The sequence below is a fragment of the Saccostrea echinata genome, unplaced genomic scaffold (genome assembly GCF_033153115.1).
Source record: "Saccostrea echinata isolate AGI-Se365-2 ecotype Australia unplaced genomic scaffold, CSIRO_AGI_Sech_v1 ptg000054l, whole genome shotgun sequence".
Lineage (NCBI taxonomy): Eukaryota > Metazoa > Mollusca > Bivalvia > Ostreida > Ostreidae > Saccostrea > Saccostrea echinata.
In genome coordinates, this window is record NW_026889803.1 from 55681774 (window position 1) to 55700645 (window position 18872).

Consider the following 18872-nt stretch of genomic DNA (forward strand, 5'->3'; position numbering starts at 1 on the left):
TGGAGTTTTAACTGAATATAGTTAAATTGGCATTGTAGAATCCAAATTTATTGTAAGAATTAAAACATTACGCAGAATTTTTTAAATATAGGTTAAGATAAGAATCTGCTCAAAAGCTCAGGAGCGAACCTCGTTAAGATGGTAATAGAAAATTGAATCGTTAACCTTTTTTCATTGTTAATCATATTAATGCAAAATAAACCATCTCAGAAGAAGAACAGCCTCCAGAGAAAGAGATGCAGGGAAGTCTAAGATTGAAGTTAAAAGTCAGTGGGGAAGTTTATAGTCCACTTCATGACACGGGAAGCACATCGGGCGAGAAAAAACACAAGCACAAGAAGAAGAAAAAGAAGAAGAAGGCGGAAAAAGAGAAACGCAGACACGCAGAGGAATCTGTTCAGGTGAGAAAAGTTGTGCATCTTATGTATTAAGGAAAAAAAAATTTGAATGATATCATGCATTTGAATGTAAAAATGGATGGTCTTAAGGAGGGATTCTTCTCTGGATTCTGACTAGACGAAATAATCCAAGTATATTTGCTTGTATGTCTTTTATACGTGGCTGTAATGTACTTAAAAGATCATGTTTTTCTTTTCTCATCAAAATTGTACAATTTTAGATAGAAATTTTTTAAACAATCAAAGACTTAAAGAAATTTTAAGATTAGCTAATATTAATAAAAATGCTGTAAAGTTTTAAGATATAGCAAATAATAATGATTTTCTAAACAAACTACAATTTTGTTAGCTTTTGAAAGCTTCAGATTTAAAAACAGATTTGAGCACAAAATCAGTAAAAAGTGTTTTTTCTCTCTTACTAAATGGTCCAAGCTTTTTGTTTTCATATCATTTTGTATGTTTCTATGACTACTTTACCATATGTGAAAATAGGAAATATTTGAATATAAGAAGTATATAAAAATAACTAATATATCTTGGAAAATTACGAAAAACAGAGGAAATTCGGATTAGCCAATATCTCTTTTAGTTAAATTATGTCAATTAATTTGGTAGAATCATATGAGAGACCCAATATGGTAACATCTTTTTGTGCAAAAGGAAAAACATTTTATCTTTTAAAATAGAAGTAGGCATCACATGATTAGCAACAGTAATTTTTTACTCTAAATGTCAAGGAAAAAGATAATGGTCTTGACCTGACCCTGCTTCTAAATAAAACAGTCAAATTCAATCTAACTGATACCATCACTTAGTGATAATGTTTTCTTGAATCTATGAAAATTTCATTAATTTTTAAATACAAGAAATATGAGAAGAATCCCTCCTTAATTGCAAAAGTTAAAAACGTTAGTTGCTGTCTTTTGTGTTATTTGAAAAGTATGGACATTTACTGGAAAATGTAACTATAGCAAATTACAATACAGGAAACACCTAAAAGAACTAGAGCACAGTCAGAAGAAGAAGATGTTTCACAAGAGGAGGAAGAGGCAGAACCTCCAGCAAAGAAACCAGCCCTTGAGGTAGTGTCTGCAGAACCTGTCAGGGAAGAGCCACGCCCAGTGGGCCGGCCCAGGAAACAAGAGGAGCATGGTGTACTTCGCATCTGTCTTAAACACATACACAAGATGTTACAAAAGTATGCACAATGCTTAACAATGATTTAAGTTCACTTCATTACTAAATGCCCCGTTAATATACCTGTTAATGATATTTAATTTTGTATTCAGTTTCAGACTCTAAGCATATGTTTTCAATATTTATTACCTATAAATAAAAATTCTTTCAGAAAGTGTCTTTATTAGAGAATTGAGTTTGTGAAATTAAAATGGTCTTTGGTTATAAAGAAGAGTAATGTCTTGAGTACAATTATCTAAGAGCTAAGATATGACCACATCTCATATTCTAAGAATTGATCAGTAAAATCAGTTACAGCTGTAAAATATATTTATACTGAACATTTGAAATTTGATGAGAGAGTTTTGCTCTGTTTAAAATGTCAAAGTTTGTGTAATTTGGAGAACATTTACATAATATAAGAAGAATGGTGCAAGTTGTGGTAGCATAGTGCAATGACTGGCAGAAATTTTGTCAAAGTTTGTAGATGTGTAAATCATTTCTTTATTATTGTTATTTAATTTTTTTTCCCCATTTTTTGTTAAAAGTGAACAGTCTTGATCTTGAATGTTTTACTGGGCCTAATGGGGAATTTTGGTTTTTCTAATACAAAAATTCTGGTTTTTCTAATAAAAATGTATCTTTATTTTGTATCAGTGATCAGAGGATATTGTTAACATTACAGGAAGGATGTGAACGGATTTTTTGCCTATCCTGTGAACGACATGATTGCACCTGGATATTCCAGCATTATTCTGAATCCTATGGATCTGAGCACCATGATGTCTAAGATTGAGAGTCACCAGTACAGAAATGTTCTCGAGTACAAAGTCAGTTCTTTTTTTTTTTTTTTAATGCTTCATTTTTGAAAAAGTTTTCATATACATAAGATCAAAAAACACAGACATACATATAGAAACACACCCACACACATACACACACACTGTGCACCTTTCTTATTAGGAAAAAAAGGTACACTAGAGCTCAAAAACAAATTTACATAATACACACTCTACACACACTTACATTCACAAAAGTCAACCATACATTCCTTGAAGTCATTGTCCCACCTGTACTGGCTCCTCCTACAAAGTCAGTTCTAGATCAATTACTTATTAGGATTGAGTCTTTACCAACAGTAAACAATGAATATATATATACACAGTGAGTTTTATGAACAAGTAGGGCCCTACTGTGAGCACCAATACAGTGATCAGTATCCATCTCTCTGTCTAATATTACTTGTCTGCAGAATATTTTCTTTCCTCTTGGACTAATTTGGCTCATACTTCTCATGGGTAATGGATGTCTAGTGACATTGATCCAACGGCCAAGGTTATAATATTTATTTATAAAATCCTGTCAGGAGCATGTTTTATCTCCTTATGTCCCAATGTGGCTAAAATTTCACATATAGAGTGCCTATGGGTAAAGGGAGTGTAGTGACATTGAACCAGACTTCTAGATGAAAGGGTCAAGGTTGAAACAGATCTTTATATATTTTCTGCCTTAATATAAACCAGTTTGGCTTCTACTTCAGTGATCTTGATCCAAGATTGAAGGTCAAGGTCAAAACAGGCCACTCCTTGTCATGAACATATTTTCTCTACCCATTGCCCAGTCTGGCTCAAACTTCATCTGAAGACTGACCCTGGATTTGCAGTGACCTTGAACCAAGTTTCTAGGTTAGAAGTCAAGGTCTAGGAACAATTTTGGTAAAATCCTTGTCTGGGAAAAATAAATTCTCTGTCCTGGGACCAGTTTGGCTCACCTTTACCATAGAGTACTTGGAATAAAGATTGCAGTGTTTGAAATAGGTCAAAGCAAATTTCTGTGTGAACTCCATTGAGGACTTGATTATTTCAGCTACATAATTCTGGTTTCATTGACTGAAACTCAGGTATGGAAAAAAAGTTTTCCTTTTCTTTTGTATTCTGTCAGTGTGTGTGTTTTTTTTTACTTCCTTAAAACAAAATTTAGGAAATTTATCTTCTTACACCAAGACGAAAACTCTTTTGAGAATAAAAAGGTCTTTTCCAATTACAGTTCCTTAAAAGTGTTCCATTTATTCCCATGTCCTTTACATTTCTAGAAGCAGGGTCTTTTGGGTATTCACCATCCAAATGATATCCAGTTGACAATTAATGATGTTTCTTATGTTTAAAGAAAACAAATTTGTCAGATTTTCTTATAGTTACAGAAAGATTTTGACCTTGGAGCCAGTTTAGCATACATTATGTAGCACAAAAATTAGAGAACACATTTTATGAAATATTAACTGAAAAAATAGTATTAAGGTCCTATGAAATTAGTATTTATATCATCTTTGTTTTTGTAGAAAGATTTTGTTTTAATGTGCAACAATGCCATGACATACAACCGACCAGAAACGATCTACTACAGGGAGGCCAAGAAATTACTAAGTGTTGGGATGAAGCTCATGTCCAAGGTAAAAAATAAGTTACTGAATACCACAGGATGGCTAAGAAATTAAGGAGTTTTGGCATGAGTCTCATGTCCAAGGTAGAAATAAATTACTGATTATTAGCATGAAGCTCATGTCAGTCGATGAAATAAAGAAGTTGAGGCATGAAATTCTTTTCAAAGATTCTAGGCATTACTGCTTGTCAGCATGACAATCATGTCCAAGATAAAGAAATTGCTACATGTTGGAATAAAATTAATGCTCATTGTGTGAATACTTGATGTTTCATGATACACAAGTCCAAGGAACAAAAACAAATACAGTAAACACATTTACAGCGAAGTGCCAGGGAGAAACAATTTTGATTCATTTTATACATAATTCGTTACATCCATAAAGTTCACAGTAATTAAATTTTGAAGCCACAAGGAATGAAAATCACTTCTCTCTATGCATGAATTCATTAGGCTTGCAGTAACCGTGTTTTACTGTAATTTGTTTTGACTGAGAAACATGGATGATGACAGAGGTTAATGATGAATAGCATGTATTGTTGTTTTTTTTTTAATTTATGTGCTGAGAATTGCCTGAAAATGGAAAATATCGTTTGTTCTTTAGGAAAAACTGATCAACATGAAGAGAAGCCTACCATTCCTAGCCAGTATGACATATGCTGAGCTTGGAGTTGAGGAACCTGATGAGACCACAGCTCTAATGGCAGCCATTGTAGAGGAGGAGAGACAGGAAAAAGAGAGAGCTAAGGAGAGAGAGGAGTCAGTATCTGTCCCTCTTGTGTTACACTGTGGCTTCACATAACATACCCTGATGTGTCACATATCTTTGGCTTCACATAGAGTCCCATTATAACTTGTGTTGCATATCTGTGGCTTCACATAACATACCCTGTTGTGTCACATATCTTTGACTTTACAAAGAGTTCTATTATGACTTGTATCACATATCTCTGGCTTCATTAAGAGGTCCATTATAACATGTCATAAGTTTACATTTTATTAATAGGCATCATAAGTTAATTGCACTTGTGTTCAGAAATTTTGAATGTTTTCTAGGTAAATACAAGATTGTAGGCTTTTATTGGAAGTCACCAAATAATGAAAAGTGGTGATGGTAGTGGTGGGGGTGTGGCAACCAAGGCAACCACAAATTGATGAATTGAATTGAAAGAACATACATGTAAGTAATTCAATTTCTCCATTTACAGGTTGGGTAGATTTGAGGCAATACCTGACAACCTCAGTCCAGAGGAAATTCTTGCACAGGCCAGGGCAGCAGCAAAAGATGCAGCTGACATGTTAACACTGAGGGAACCAAAAAGTAGGGTGAGTATACAAGACATGTTAACACTGAGGGAACCAAAGATCAGAGTGAGTAATAAACACTGAGAGAACCAAAGAGCAGAGTGAGTAATAAACACTGAGAGAACCAAAGAGCAGAGTGAGTAATAAACACTGAGAGAGCCAAAGAGCAGAGTGAGTAATAAACACTGAGAGAACCAAAGAACAGAGTGAGTAATACAAGACATGTTAACACTGAGGGAACCAAAAAGCAGGGTGAGTAATAAACACTGAGAGAACCAAAAAGCAGGGTGAGTAATAAACACTGAGAGAACCAAAGAACAGAGTGAGTAATAAACACTGAGAGAACCAAAAAGCAGGGTGAGTAATAAACACTGAGAGAACAAAAGAGCAGGGTGAGTAATAAACACTGAGTGAACCAAAGAGCAGAGTGAGTAATAAACACTGAGAGAACCAAAGAACAGAGTGAGTAATAAACACTGAGAGAACCAAAGAGCAGAGTGAGTAATAAACACTGAGAGAGCCAAAGAACAGAGTGAGTAATAAACACTGAGAGAACCAAAGAGCAGAGTGAGTAATAAACACTGAGAGAACCAAAGAGTAGGGTAAGTAATAAACACTGAGAGAACCAAACAGCAGGGTGAGTAATAAACACTGAGAGAACCAAAGAGTAGAGTGAGTAATAAACACTGAGAGAACCAAAGAGTAGAATGAGTAATAAACACTGAGAGAACCAAAGAGTAGGGTAAGTAATAAACACTGAGCGAACCAAAGAGCAGAGTGATTAATAAACACGGAGAGGACCAAAGAACAGAGTGAGTAATAAATACTGAGTGAACCAAAGAGCAGAGTGAGTAATAAACACTGAGTGAACCAAAGAGTAGGGTGAGTAATAAACACTGAGTGAACCAAAGAGTAGGGTGAGTAATAAACACTGAATGAACCAAAGAGCAGGGTGAGTAATACAAGACATGTTAACACTGAGGGAACCAAAAAGCAGGGTGAGTAATACAAGACATGTTAACACTGAGGGAACCAAAAAGCAGGGTGAGTAATAAACACTGAGGGAACCAAAGAACAGGGTGAGTAATAAACACTGAGTGAACCAAAGAACAGAGTGAGTAATAAACACTGAGAGAACCAAAAAGCAGGGTGAGTAATAAACACTGAGAGAACCAAAGAGCAGGGTGAGTAATAAACACTGAGTGAACCAAAGAGCAGAGTGAGTAATAAACACTGAGAGAACCAAAGAACAGAGTGAGTAATAAACACTGAGGGAACCAAAGAGCAGAGTGAGTAATAAACACTGAGAGAACCAAAGTGTAGAGACATGTTAACACTGAGGGAACCAAAAAACAGAGTGAGTAATAAACACTGAGGGAACCAAAGAACAGGGTGAGTAATAAACACTGAGAGACCCAAAGTGTAGAGACATGTTAACACTGAGGGAACCAAAGAACAGAGTGATTAATAAACACTGAGGGAACCAAAGAACAGGGTGAGTAATAAACACTGAGAGAACAAAAGTGAAAAGTGAGTAATAAACACTGAGAGAACAAAAGTGAAGGGTGAGTAATAAACACTGAGAGAACCAAAGAACAGAGTGAGTAATAAACACTGAGAGAACCAAAGAGCAGAGTGAGTAATAAACACTGAGAGAACCAAAGAGCAGAGTGAGTAATAAACACTGAGAGAACCAAAGAGCAGAGTGAGTAATAAACACTGAGAGAACCAAAAAGCAGGGTGAGTAATAAACACTGAGAGAACCAAAGAGCAGGGTGAGTAATAAACACTGAGTGAACCAAAGAGCAGAGTGAGTAATAAACACTGAGAGAACCAAAGAACAGAGTGAGTAATAAACACTGAGGGAACCAAAGAGCAGAGTGAGTAATAAACACTGAGAGAACCAAAGTGTAGAGACATGTTAACACTGAGGGAACCAAAAAACAGAGTGAGTAATAAACACTGAGGGAACCAAAGAACAGGGTGAGTAATAAACACTGAGAGACCCAAAGTGTAGAGACATGTTAACACTGAGGGAACCAAAGAACAGAGTGATTAATAAACAATTAGGGAACCAAAGAACAGGGTGAGTAATAAACACTGAGAGAACAAAAGTGAAAAGTGAGTAATAAACACTGAGAGAACAAAAGTGAAGGGTGAGTAATAAACACTGAGAGAACCAAAGAACAGAGTGAGTAATAAACACTGAGAGAACCAAAGAGCAGAGTGAGTAATAAACACTGAGAGAACCAAAGAGCAGGGTGAGTAATAAACACTGAGAGAACAAAAGTGCAGAGTAATAAACACTGAGGGAAGTAAAGGGCAGAGTGAGTAATACAAGACATTAACATTGAGGGATCTACAGAGTGAGTAATACGAGAGACACCTTAGACTCAGGCTTGGCTTATTGACTGGATAGTAATGAAAACAATCTTAAATAGCTGCATTTGCAATTTCTGTTTAGTGTGGTAGTGTGCAGTTTTAAAAAAGTTTTTGACTTTTATTTTTAGTTTGGGTTTTTGAGGAGGAGGAATGATGGCAGTACTACAATGACGTTATTGAACCCAGACAATGATGGCATCTGTAAGATCTTCTGCACTAAGTGCTCTTATATATAAGCTCCCCTTGTGAAAATACACATTCATTCTTGTAAACATTGGATATGACAATAAATGCCATCTCAACTCTGATATCTTGACACCCATATGTTGACATTTTCAAATAGTCTTGTTGATATGGAGACACCAAGTTTACCTATATTTATGAAAAGTTTTCAAGGAATATTGTTTAACATGATCAATCTTATATTTTCAGTGAACGAGAAAGAGCGAGTTGTAAATTTAGGGTCACTGGTTGGTAAACTGACAACAGGTTCTGGTACAATAACTGGGTTCAAAGAAGACAAAAGAAATCGTCTTACTCCAGGTAAAGCAAAGTGGATAAACTGCTTTTGCATGGAGATCTCTGTGTACTTGGCACAAAGAATAAGCATTCTCTAGTTTGTTATAATGAAATTAATGGAAAAAATGTCATTTATATTTTCAGTAATGTATTTGAATTACGGCCCCTTTAGTTCCTATGGACCTCAGTACGACTCCACATTTGCCAACATGTCAAAAGCTGAATCAGACCTGCTTCTTTCTACTTATGCTGACGAGACTGGTGTACAATATGCCAAGAGGTAACTCTACCATCTGTACTACAACATAGAAAAATTCTTCAGATTTTTAAGTGACTTGAGTACAAGTATTTATTAATTTATACTTGAAGTGTGACCTCGTTTGTTGAGAATTCTGGAGAATTTGCCATTGCCATGGTGGATCATCTTCTAGACATACTGACCAAGGGAGAGCACTCTAAAGCCAAAAAGCAGTTAGAGGAAGTAAGTGTTTCAAAATTTGATGTGCTTTGTATCCTACAATATCTTGTGTTTAATAATTTACAAATAATAAATAAGTAAAATTGTATATAGCGCCTTATCTTATGTGAACTCTAAAGTGCTTTACATAGATATAACAATCTACATGATAAAAGGAAGACTAAAACAATCTTACATCACCTATAAAATAGTAAGACAAGCCAGTTTCATATTTGGATATACTTTGATAAAGAGATTATACCTGCTACAGTATGATGTTTTCAAAACAAATCTGATTTGATTTTAAAATAATAACCCTGCTTGTATAAAGAATTGTATTTTTGGATAATATTCAAAGACTGGTTTGTGTTATGGAGGGATTGCATGGCATCAAGCTTAGATGAATTCCTTTGTGAATACAGAGTTACTGACTTTATGATATTTGATTTAGATTCATGCAGCTGAAGAAAAAAACAATGAGGCAGCAGGACCCTCAGGGACTCAGTCAAACTCAGACACAAAACCTGTCAACATTGACATCAACTCACTCAAGACTCTCACTGACATAGGAGTGGATGTCTCTTTTTTAGATAACTTTGGTATGTAGTACTTTTGGACTTCCATCTTCAACTTCACTTACTTTAGTTGACTGAAGTACTAGTAACTCTTACATAAAGTTAAATAAATACACTTGTGTATTTCTAATTTATTTTTAACTGGATACAGAAAAAATGACGTCAGAGCCAGCACAAAAGGACCCAGTCCAGGAGCGTCTGGATCAGACAGCAAGCCTAATTAATGACCTTTCTGCCACTCAGAAGGAAAGACTAAGTGCACGACTCCCAATGCATCTGGCGCATGTACCAGGGCCATCAGAAAAAGAGATTCAGCTGGCACAGAAGGTCACACAAGAACTCAAGGAACTAACCAAGGAGGTCAGAAAACTTCATACACGAGTCAACTCAATGTTCATTTTAAGATATGAAAAGTCTGATCAGTATTTTTTCCACAAATACATGTATGTTCCTGTACTGCACTATTGTGTGAGAGAGAAAATACCGGTACACATTAGAGTGACAGACCAATGTTTCTGGTTTCACAAAAAATTCTAGTCACAATTTAGTTTGGAGGTTTTAGTATTTAATTGAAATTAAAGAAATATCTAATTTAAACTAGTATCTCCTATTGAAATACTCAATTTGTTTCAATACAAGATGAGTACTGCTGAAAATTTTTCAATGCCATTATGATAGAAACCAGGGACCTATATATTAATGGGATAGGCAACTCCTTCAGCACCATGTTTATTTGCCCAAAATGTCATACACAACACTAAAAGTTTTTCAAACTATGTTTTATTCCAGTAAAAAGTTTGTTTTCTGGCAAATGTAATCTCTTCTTGTTGTTTATTGGATGGATTTTTAATAAATTTTAAAGCATATATTGTTAAATAATTTAAATATAAAGCAAACCACCACCAAATTCGGCAAATTCTCGTAAATACGGCTGATCAGGGCATGTGTTGATTTTGAATATACAATGTAATTATACATGTACTAAGATAAGGAGTATAAACATTGCTAAAAACAAATCTTGAATAATTTTATGACAGATAAAGGTTTTGTGAAGAAAAATTTCATAGCATTAGAGATATATTATTATTTTAAAATTGACTTACGAAATCCCACAACTTATGAGATATATTGAGACTTGCGAAAGTTGCCTATCCCGTTAGTATATACGTCTCTGATAGAAACCCAGGGTTGCTTGGTATTCCAAACAGAAAAGAGTAGACAGATTTCAGCTATGTCCCTTGTGAGAGAAAAACCTTTTCTGATTTATTTGTAGGTAACCCCAGCTGATATCTCATCTGTCCAGGGATTAAGGTCTGCTATGGGAATCACTCTAAACCCAGTTAAAACAGAACCAGTCGAAGAAACTGTACAACCTGATCCTGTAGCCAACCAAAACTCACAAGACATAAATACTGATCATGTGACCGATAATTCAATTGTACCAACCAGTCAAATTGACTCTAATAGTGCAATGCCAGTGCCACAACTAGATGAGGATGACATGGAAACTGACATTAGTGAATTTTTACAGTTTCCATCACAGTAACTTTGTTTATTGATTTGTTGTGGTCATGATTTCAGTTTTGAATATACTGTGTCAGACAACCTTGTGATTTATATTTCAGGTTTTTACGTACTGTGCTTCATATGAGAGAATTGGGTTTGAAAGAATGAGATGTAAACACATAGCAAACTTTGTCATTGTTGTTATAGTGGTGCTTAAAAACATCATCAGTGCTGTGGCATTTATGAATCTATCATTAATGGCAAATTACAGATAAAAGTAACTGTTGTCAGTCATTTTTAAAATATATTTCATATAAATGTACATTCAAGTATTTTTTGTACAGATATAAAAAAAAAATTATTAAAAAATGACATGGAAACGTTTTTCAACTGTATTTAATGTTGTTTTTTTTTTCTTACAAAGTTTCATTGTTAATCTTTTAAATGTATGGTAATTTACCATTGCTAAGAGACTGTTTGTCACTTTTGGTCTTGGTATGGGAAAAAACATAGGGCCAATATACAGAAAATATTTTGCCTTAGCTTCAATATATGAGACTCTCCTATAAAGGGTTAGGAGATGGATAAAATATACATGTCTAGATCGAATCCGAGTGGTTTCGCCCCAATTACCTGTTCGCTCTGAGTGGTTTCGCACCGTTTCCCTGTTCACCCTGAGTGGATTCGCCCCCAGTGGTTTTCTTGAAACATACGGGTTCTTGATGCAAAAGTTGTTTGATCAGTGGGTGTTTAGATTAACATAATTAATGAGCACCTTATTATTCAATTATTAGTTGCCGATCAATACCAAATTATTTCCGATTTTAACGAGAGATGATATGAACTTTTCTTTCAAAAATCATGAACACGGGAAAATAACAACTCATTTATGTTTAAATATGTAAAATAAATAAATTAAACTTAATTGTTTCAATTTTATTCCAACAATCTCCATCTTTTTCTGAAATTTTGAACAAAGAAGATTTTACTTTGTGCATTGTGTAGATCGCTTTGGATACAATAAAAACCTTTCACATAGCACACTCGCAAAAACCACAAACAGAGAACATTGGCTATTTGTCATAGCAACCTGCCAAAATCCACAGGTGCAAAAATTTGACACCTTTAATGAGAATTGTGGTGAAACCACTTGAGGCGAAACCGAGCAAATGTAATCGGGGAAAACCCACCCGTTACTTCTAGAATTAGGGAATGAAAAGTCATTGATTGACCAATGCTGGAAATTGGTGAAATACACACATCTCCAAAGTGCGCAGAAAATCTTGTGCTGTAAATTGCACAATATTTGCATTACGGGATCTGTAACGTTATGGTGAAAAACTAAAATATAAAACCATAACGCTACGGTTCTTCAGCTACGTTAAAACCCCTGTCACACCGGGACTGCATCCTCACTGTGATTGCACGGCATCCATAAATAATGCAAAACGCTGAGGTAGGTGCAGTAGAGTCTCCTACAGTGCTGTGACAAAGCAGTTAGATCTCCACTGAACGTGGTAGGGTCTCCTAGAACACCAGGGGACGGCCTGCACTTTGGGCATGCACAAAGTACGCGCTGTGAGAGCGCGGTCTGATAAGAAGGCAGTAGAAAGGTGTATGATCGCCGTAGCAGCGTGATGAGATCTACAACAACGCCATGGGAGCTCCAAAGGCACGCTTTGAAGAAGCACATGATCGTAGCATGAACGCAGAGATAGTAGACATACTCACGCCCCAGCTTAATTGTTAAAAAAATATATATCTACTATACTATAAACATAATGTTTATAGTATAGTAGATATATATTTTTTAACAATTAAGCTGGGGAGTGCCTATGATAGTAGACAGTGCTTCCACGGAGACCTCGCGGAGTCCTTGGAGATGTCACTGTGTTTCTATCGCGCTTTTATGGCGCTTCTAATGAGATTAATTGTCTTGTTATTTTTTGTCTGAGATTACACAGAGACAACAAGGAGTTGTCACTGTGATCATTGTGCTCCCTTGATGTTTCTACCGCGTTCGTTGGCTTTCACAGCATTGTTGGAGCGTTGTCAGCCAGCTCACGAAACAAAATCAATTAATGGCTTCATATTTGATCAGCAATAATTCTAATGAATTTGTTGCACTCCTGACCAAGAGCATGCGAGTCTTTAAAGTAAAATTATGTATGAAGTGAAAATTACACCAGAACTTGTTCTGTTGTTTCAGTGGAGTTGAGGTAGAATTACTTAAATTTTATAGCTTTTCAATGTGCATGTTTATCATTTACATTCATAATAAAATCGAAGATTTTTAAAAAATGTGTTACACTCCTTCTATATATACATGGGTGAAGAACGCATTGTGAACGTATTGCGAACGCAGCCAACGCAGTGTAGAACGCCGTGAACGCTAGGTGATAACTAGCACGCTGTGAAAACTCCGCGGAAGCCCAGTCAATCGCTAAGAGATCTTCGTGGGAACGCAGTAGCACGCCGCGAGAACGCCGTAGAAACGCGTCGGTCGCCGTAGGGACGCCGTGACATCTTCACACTGTGAAAATTTTACAGAAATTTGTGCAATTTCCCTGCGATTCCACGGCGATTTTAAAAATGGGGACGCAGCTTGGTGTGACAAGGTCATTAGGCCAAAGTTTTTTTTTTCTTTTGGTTTACGATTCCGCCGACCCTAATTTTCACCAATCATGGAAATAAAAATAATGCCTTTTTCCAACATATTTTTCCGGATTTTTCTCAGCTGAACTGGTGTGTTTTAAATTTTAGAATGCATCTTAGTCGAATAAGCGCTTATAAATATATGAGACCTTTACAAACATTTAGAAGACCGTAAATAAACACGTGCAAACCAAAAATGGCGGTTCTGTCATGTAACAAGATAATTCCTCACTGAAAGCAAGGACACACACTTAAAGAACTTTTTCTGCATGAAAAAGTGAATAAAATCTTGGATGCATGATCCCTTTCTCCAATTGCAATGTCTCAATTGGCTAAATTCATACCGTAATATTGAAGAGTTTATGCCCAACCCTGATCGACCTAGCAGACACGGTTACACCTATAGATAACAAGGATTTATCAGTGCCTTCTCAGGGGCCGAAATTCGGCCCCATTCCCAATTGAAAATGAGTTCAGTTTTTCCCAGTTTGGCAGTATTTTTTGCCAATTGGTGAACAATGCTTTAATTTATTTTTAATTATCTTGAAAAACACGAAGTAAAATTGTCAGACAGTCTGTAATTTTCATCTATTTAACTCATTTAGCAAAGCTACAGTCATAACACATGTTTAAAAACACTGTAAAAACATCGCCAACTTTTAATCCGAATTTCCTCCGTTTTTCTAAAAAAGATGATATTGTGTAATTATATAGATTTATTAAGTTATTTCTACCTACTCAATTGATCTGCGAGTTAATGGTAAGGACTTTAGGCATTATTTCAGATAGAAAAATATATTTTCAATGCATTAATACATATTAAAAGAGGACTTTTAGAAAATGTGTACTTAGTATAATTTTTTGCAGGAGGTTTATAATCTCCAGAAACAGATACTATATGACCTAAATTGAAATCTCATACACACATGTACTACCCTAAGTTGTATAAATGCTTTACACTCATTGAAGTCCAATTTACTTTTATTTGTCTTTTATTCATAATTGATCTTGAATGATGAAGATGGATCATATTTAATTGTCGTTTGGTTTCCCAAATTAGAGTTCATGCTGAAATGTTAAATGAATTACCCCTGAATACAGGATTTAAATTTTTTCCAATTTCATCAAATAGCGGATAATTTATTCCCAATTCCCCAAAAATGGTGTTTCCCAAAATAGGCTGATAAATCCATGGATAATAGTTAGGCCAATTTAGTGTCGAGAGATACATCTTAGTTGAAGTAACGCTGACCCGTATTTCACTGGATAAATTCAAATGTGCATAAAATATTTGTTAATTTATAGAAGTAAATTCAATATATAAATCTTTGCAAATTTCATACTCAATTGAGATCAAAGCCCTTTGAATTACTAAGTAAATAATGAGCATTGCCTACTGTGCAGGTACATAACAAAAATTTAAAGAATGACTTGATGGAGAAATTATTAGGCTTTTGTGCCGCAGGTTGAACATTAAATTTGATAGCTGCATGATCAAATTATTATAACCTTTATTTCAACGTCAATTACTTTTGATATCGTTAAACAATTAAATTGTATTTTTCTTCAATCTAAATTTAACTTAAAGAAACTGGGGGGATAAGCCGAGCCATATGCCTACATAACGATCGATAAAAAATCAATAAATTCATTTTACAAAAAATTCACTTTTTGTTGAATTAATGTAATGCTTATTACCATTTGCAAACAAATTTGACAAAACCTGAATACTGTAACAGCGAAAATGATTCTGATTAACACGAAAAAATGGCATCACGCTTAATTTTCACAAAAACTGACATAAATTGGATGATATAACTACATTTTTTAAATAGAGTGGGTCATCGTACCATTTTTTTGAGAACGATTAATGAAAGGCAATGAAAAGATGTTGCTTTTACCACTTGCAAATATTTGGTACGAAGACCCACTCTACATGAAAAATTAAGTTAACTTACTTAAATTTTCACCGTGGTCTTAAAAAATTCTAAGTCCAAATACGCTTGCTAAATATAGAGAACTGTATGCTATTTAAATGGGTATGTATGTGTGACTCCGTGGTACAGTGGTTAGCGAGGAGCTCTATAAAGGGACGTTTATTGAGGAAAGTGTTCGAGTCATGCTCTGATTTTTTGATTTTGTTTTTTGTTTTTGTTTTTGTTTTTTGTTTTTTTTTCTTTTTTTTTCTTTGGTTTTAATTTTGTTTTACTTTATAAAAAAATGTCTATAGGAATAACATATTTTTCACTGGAAATAAAATATATACATGTAGTAATGAACTTATTTACAGTAAATTATTTAAAATGCCGGATAAAAATTATAATAGATATTTGAATACTTTTATTCCCGTTTTTATTTATTTTAAATAAAAGCGCTTCTAGATCACCGTTATCATTATATACGATGTTAACATTTTTATAATATCTCCACAATAAGTGTAAACACTCAATATTCAGATTAAATAATAGAAGTCCTTACCCATGTTAGACATTTGTGACAGTAAATGAAAGTCAACTGTTTAGCTTGTTTAGAATATAAATATCATTTTGAAAACTACGGTAAACATTAAAATGCTTAAGTAAACTCGAGCAATTGAGAGATTTTTTCCAATAAATGTTCTTGCATAGCCGAAAAATGGGCATGGGCACATGGCTCGTCTTATCCCCCCAGATTCTTTGGATCCTTATTTTTAGTTTGTGGGGATACCGAGGTTTATAACACATCACGTATCACTGAAGAGCACAAAAAAAAGTTGAACATCATGAACCAAGCACTGATTGACAAACAAAAATCAGAACTATATGTAAATGAAAATGACATTCAGTCTAAAGTTAGAAATGAATCAAAATTAAATAAAAAGAGTTATGTGATCTAGACAATAAAACTTAACATCAATTCTCTGTAAGGACCAAAAATGCTTGGCCACGCACTATCATGGAATTTTATTTTATCACTATAATATTAGAGAGTGCCCTATATAAAGACTATTGGTGGGTAAATTTTGGACAGTACCTCCTTGGTTTCCATAGCAACGACTTTGAAATATTTTGTTATGGCAAAACTGACCTGATTGTCATCACCGTGTAAAATAATTCCGTGCTTCCTTAACGTAGGAAAGTTATCAACATAACATGGGTTTCATTTTATAGCTAAGTAATCAAAGTTTCTGTGCATCTAAATTTTATTCAATTTAACCCAAGGTTTTTAATATGATACAGATCAATTTACATGAATTTGTCATAAAAATGAATACAAAGGTGCCTATTTCTTGATATGCATATTAATTTTTGCAGGCAATTGAAACTTAGAAAAAAGATATTTTTAGTAAGATCGAGCTTAGATCTAAAAGATGCAAAAAGATTTGAGGTGGGGAAATCAGTTAAAAGTCATATTCCAATCCCCTCAAATTATAACTTTTCCTAAAAATTAACCTAGAGTTATTTCCCTTTGCTGACTCTTTTGCACTGAAGACAAAAAAATTAAACTGGTGTTATTTCCCTTTGTTGACTCTCCTGTATTGAAGTCTAAAGAAGTTTATAACAACATGTGGCAAAAACAGACGCCAGAAAAATAAACATGAAACAGTAACAGAAAAATGATGTGTTTTTCAACTTTTTAAAATGGAATTCAGGTGTGAATGACAAAGTAAGTCATCAAAAGAAGGAGACACTGCTTTCTCAGCATTCAACTTGATAATGATGTACAGGTCTTTATTAATAATAGATTTTTAAAGTCAAATTCACTTTGCGAAATATTGAAACAAATTTTATGAAGTCTGACTTGCATTCCCATCATGTGGGATTCCATGTACTCTCTAAAACCCATGAGAAAAATGCAAGATGCAATTGGAGGAATACAACAAGCAGAAGATATGGCAGTCAGTGGGAATGGTTAGAATAACCCTATAGGCACAGGTATAAATTTGATTTTTTTCAAATATTCATTTTGTATAAAAACTACATGTAAGAAGCTTTTTCAATTAAATTGACATAATTTTTAAATTAAATAATTTTTTTTATATATAGTAGACTTAATTGGTCTATATTCAAAGATCACCATGTTAGCAGGACATTCCAGACATATATCTTATTAATATATTTGCATTATAGGAATTTTTGCTTGCTTCAGAAAGCAACTTACTTTGGCAAATCATAACTACAAAGTTTATCAAAAGGAGGAGAATATTGTAGAAGATGTAAGTTTGTATGTAATGAAAAATATACACAAGGCTATATAAAAAAATATATATATTTTTGGTAACATTGTACACAGTGGCAGTTCCAGGAATCTTGAAAAAGGGGGGGGGGACCAGTGTGGTCTTGGGGTACTGGCTCAAGGCCACACCAAAAAAATTGATTTATTAAATCTGACGTATATTTTGGACACAAAAAAGTGGGGGGGGGGGGGGCTGAGCCCCCCTCTAAATCCGCCATTGGTACAGTTTAAAATCTAATTTGGCCAAAAAAGTAGTAGGTGGTGGGTAAAAATTAGAGATGGTCGACTTAACGGAAACACATAAAAAAAAATTTAGCCTAAAAAGAAGTCATATAATTCCGATTCACTGTAAAAGAACAAAACATATTTAACTGCAGCTATAAATACAAACTAATAAGATATAAATATAATATACCAATGTAAATGTATACACTCATGATTGACAATAAGAATGAATTTCTTTAATTTGAAAAAAAAAAATATTTTAAACATATTTTAGATGTACTGGTGCTTTGAAAAGAAAAAAAGAAGATGAAAAGATACATAGAGAAATAATTTTCAGTAAAAACCAGGTGAATTTTTTTTTAATATTACAATTGTCTGGATATTGAATTTTCATTTTTTTTTTAATGCCACTGCCACCATGAATTTATCAATCTTTTATAAAAGTCAGATTCTGAGGGTGTAATAATTATGAAAAGAAATACAAATTGGTTGTTGATTATTTATACTTCTATGTATATATTGTTCACATTTTAGGACTGTGACACAGGAGCATCACTTATGAAAGGTTGCACTCAAATAGTACAACGATGAAGGATATATGAGCAACTGTAAGTACACTATAATTTAATTAATTCAATTTTCTTTTTTCACTTGATGTATGTTTTATCAAACTTTTAAGATAATCTTAATTCACAATATTATATATATGAAATAGTGTTGATGACTTGTATGATTATCCCTAATGCATATGATTTATACAAGAAAATTGCATAGCCTACATGTATAAATTAACTACAAATAGAAATATCCAGTATACAGTAATGATCGATATAGTTGCAAATGCTTGGGAAATAACTGATTAAAGAGAACCTTTATTCTTGTGTTTTTACCATCTTTATTCAACACAAAGGCTATATACCAGAAGCAGAAGGCAGTTACAAAATTAACTAATGGAGACAGAAACCTTGCAATTGACTGTGAGAATTGAACATTGGACAGTATCTTCCCTGAACAATATTC

The 18872-nt window shown here is 34.1% G+C and overlaps 1 protein-coding gene across 1 annotated transcript in view; it reads left to right on the forward strand.

Moving 5' to 3' along the window:
• LOC133205580 (bromodomain-containing protein 7-like) overlaps positions 1-11079 on the forward strand; it is a 45680-nt gene extending 34601 nt beyond the window's left edge. The window contains exons 2-14 of the mRNA XM_061341419.1: positions 211-401; positions 1385-1596; positions 2260-2404; positions 3913-4023; positions 4618-4772; positions 5222-5339; positions 7829-7901; positions 8133-8243; positions 8364-8499; positions 8589-8700; positions 9128-9275; positions 9403-9611; positions 10525-11079. Coding sequence (XP_061197403.1) covers positions 211-401; positions 1385-1596; positions 2260-2404; positions 3913-4023; positions 4618-4772; positions 5222-5339; positions 7829-7901; positions 8133-8243; positions 8364-8499; positions 8589-8700; positions 9128-9275; positions 9403-9611; positions 10525-10797 — 1994 coding nt within the window. The 3' untranslated portion in view covers positions 10798-11079. The remainder of the gene's footprint in view (positions 1-210; positions 402-1384; positions 1597-2259; positions 2405-3912; positions 4024-4617; positions 4773-5221; positions 5340-7828; positions 7902-8132; positions 8244-8363; positions 8500-8588; positions 8701-9127; positions 9276-9402; positions 9612-10524) is intronic.
• Positions 11080-18872: the final 7793 nt, after the last annotated feature.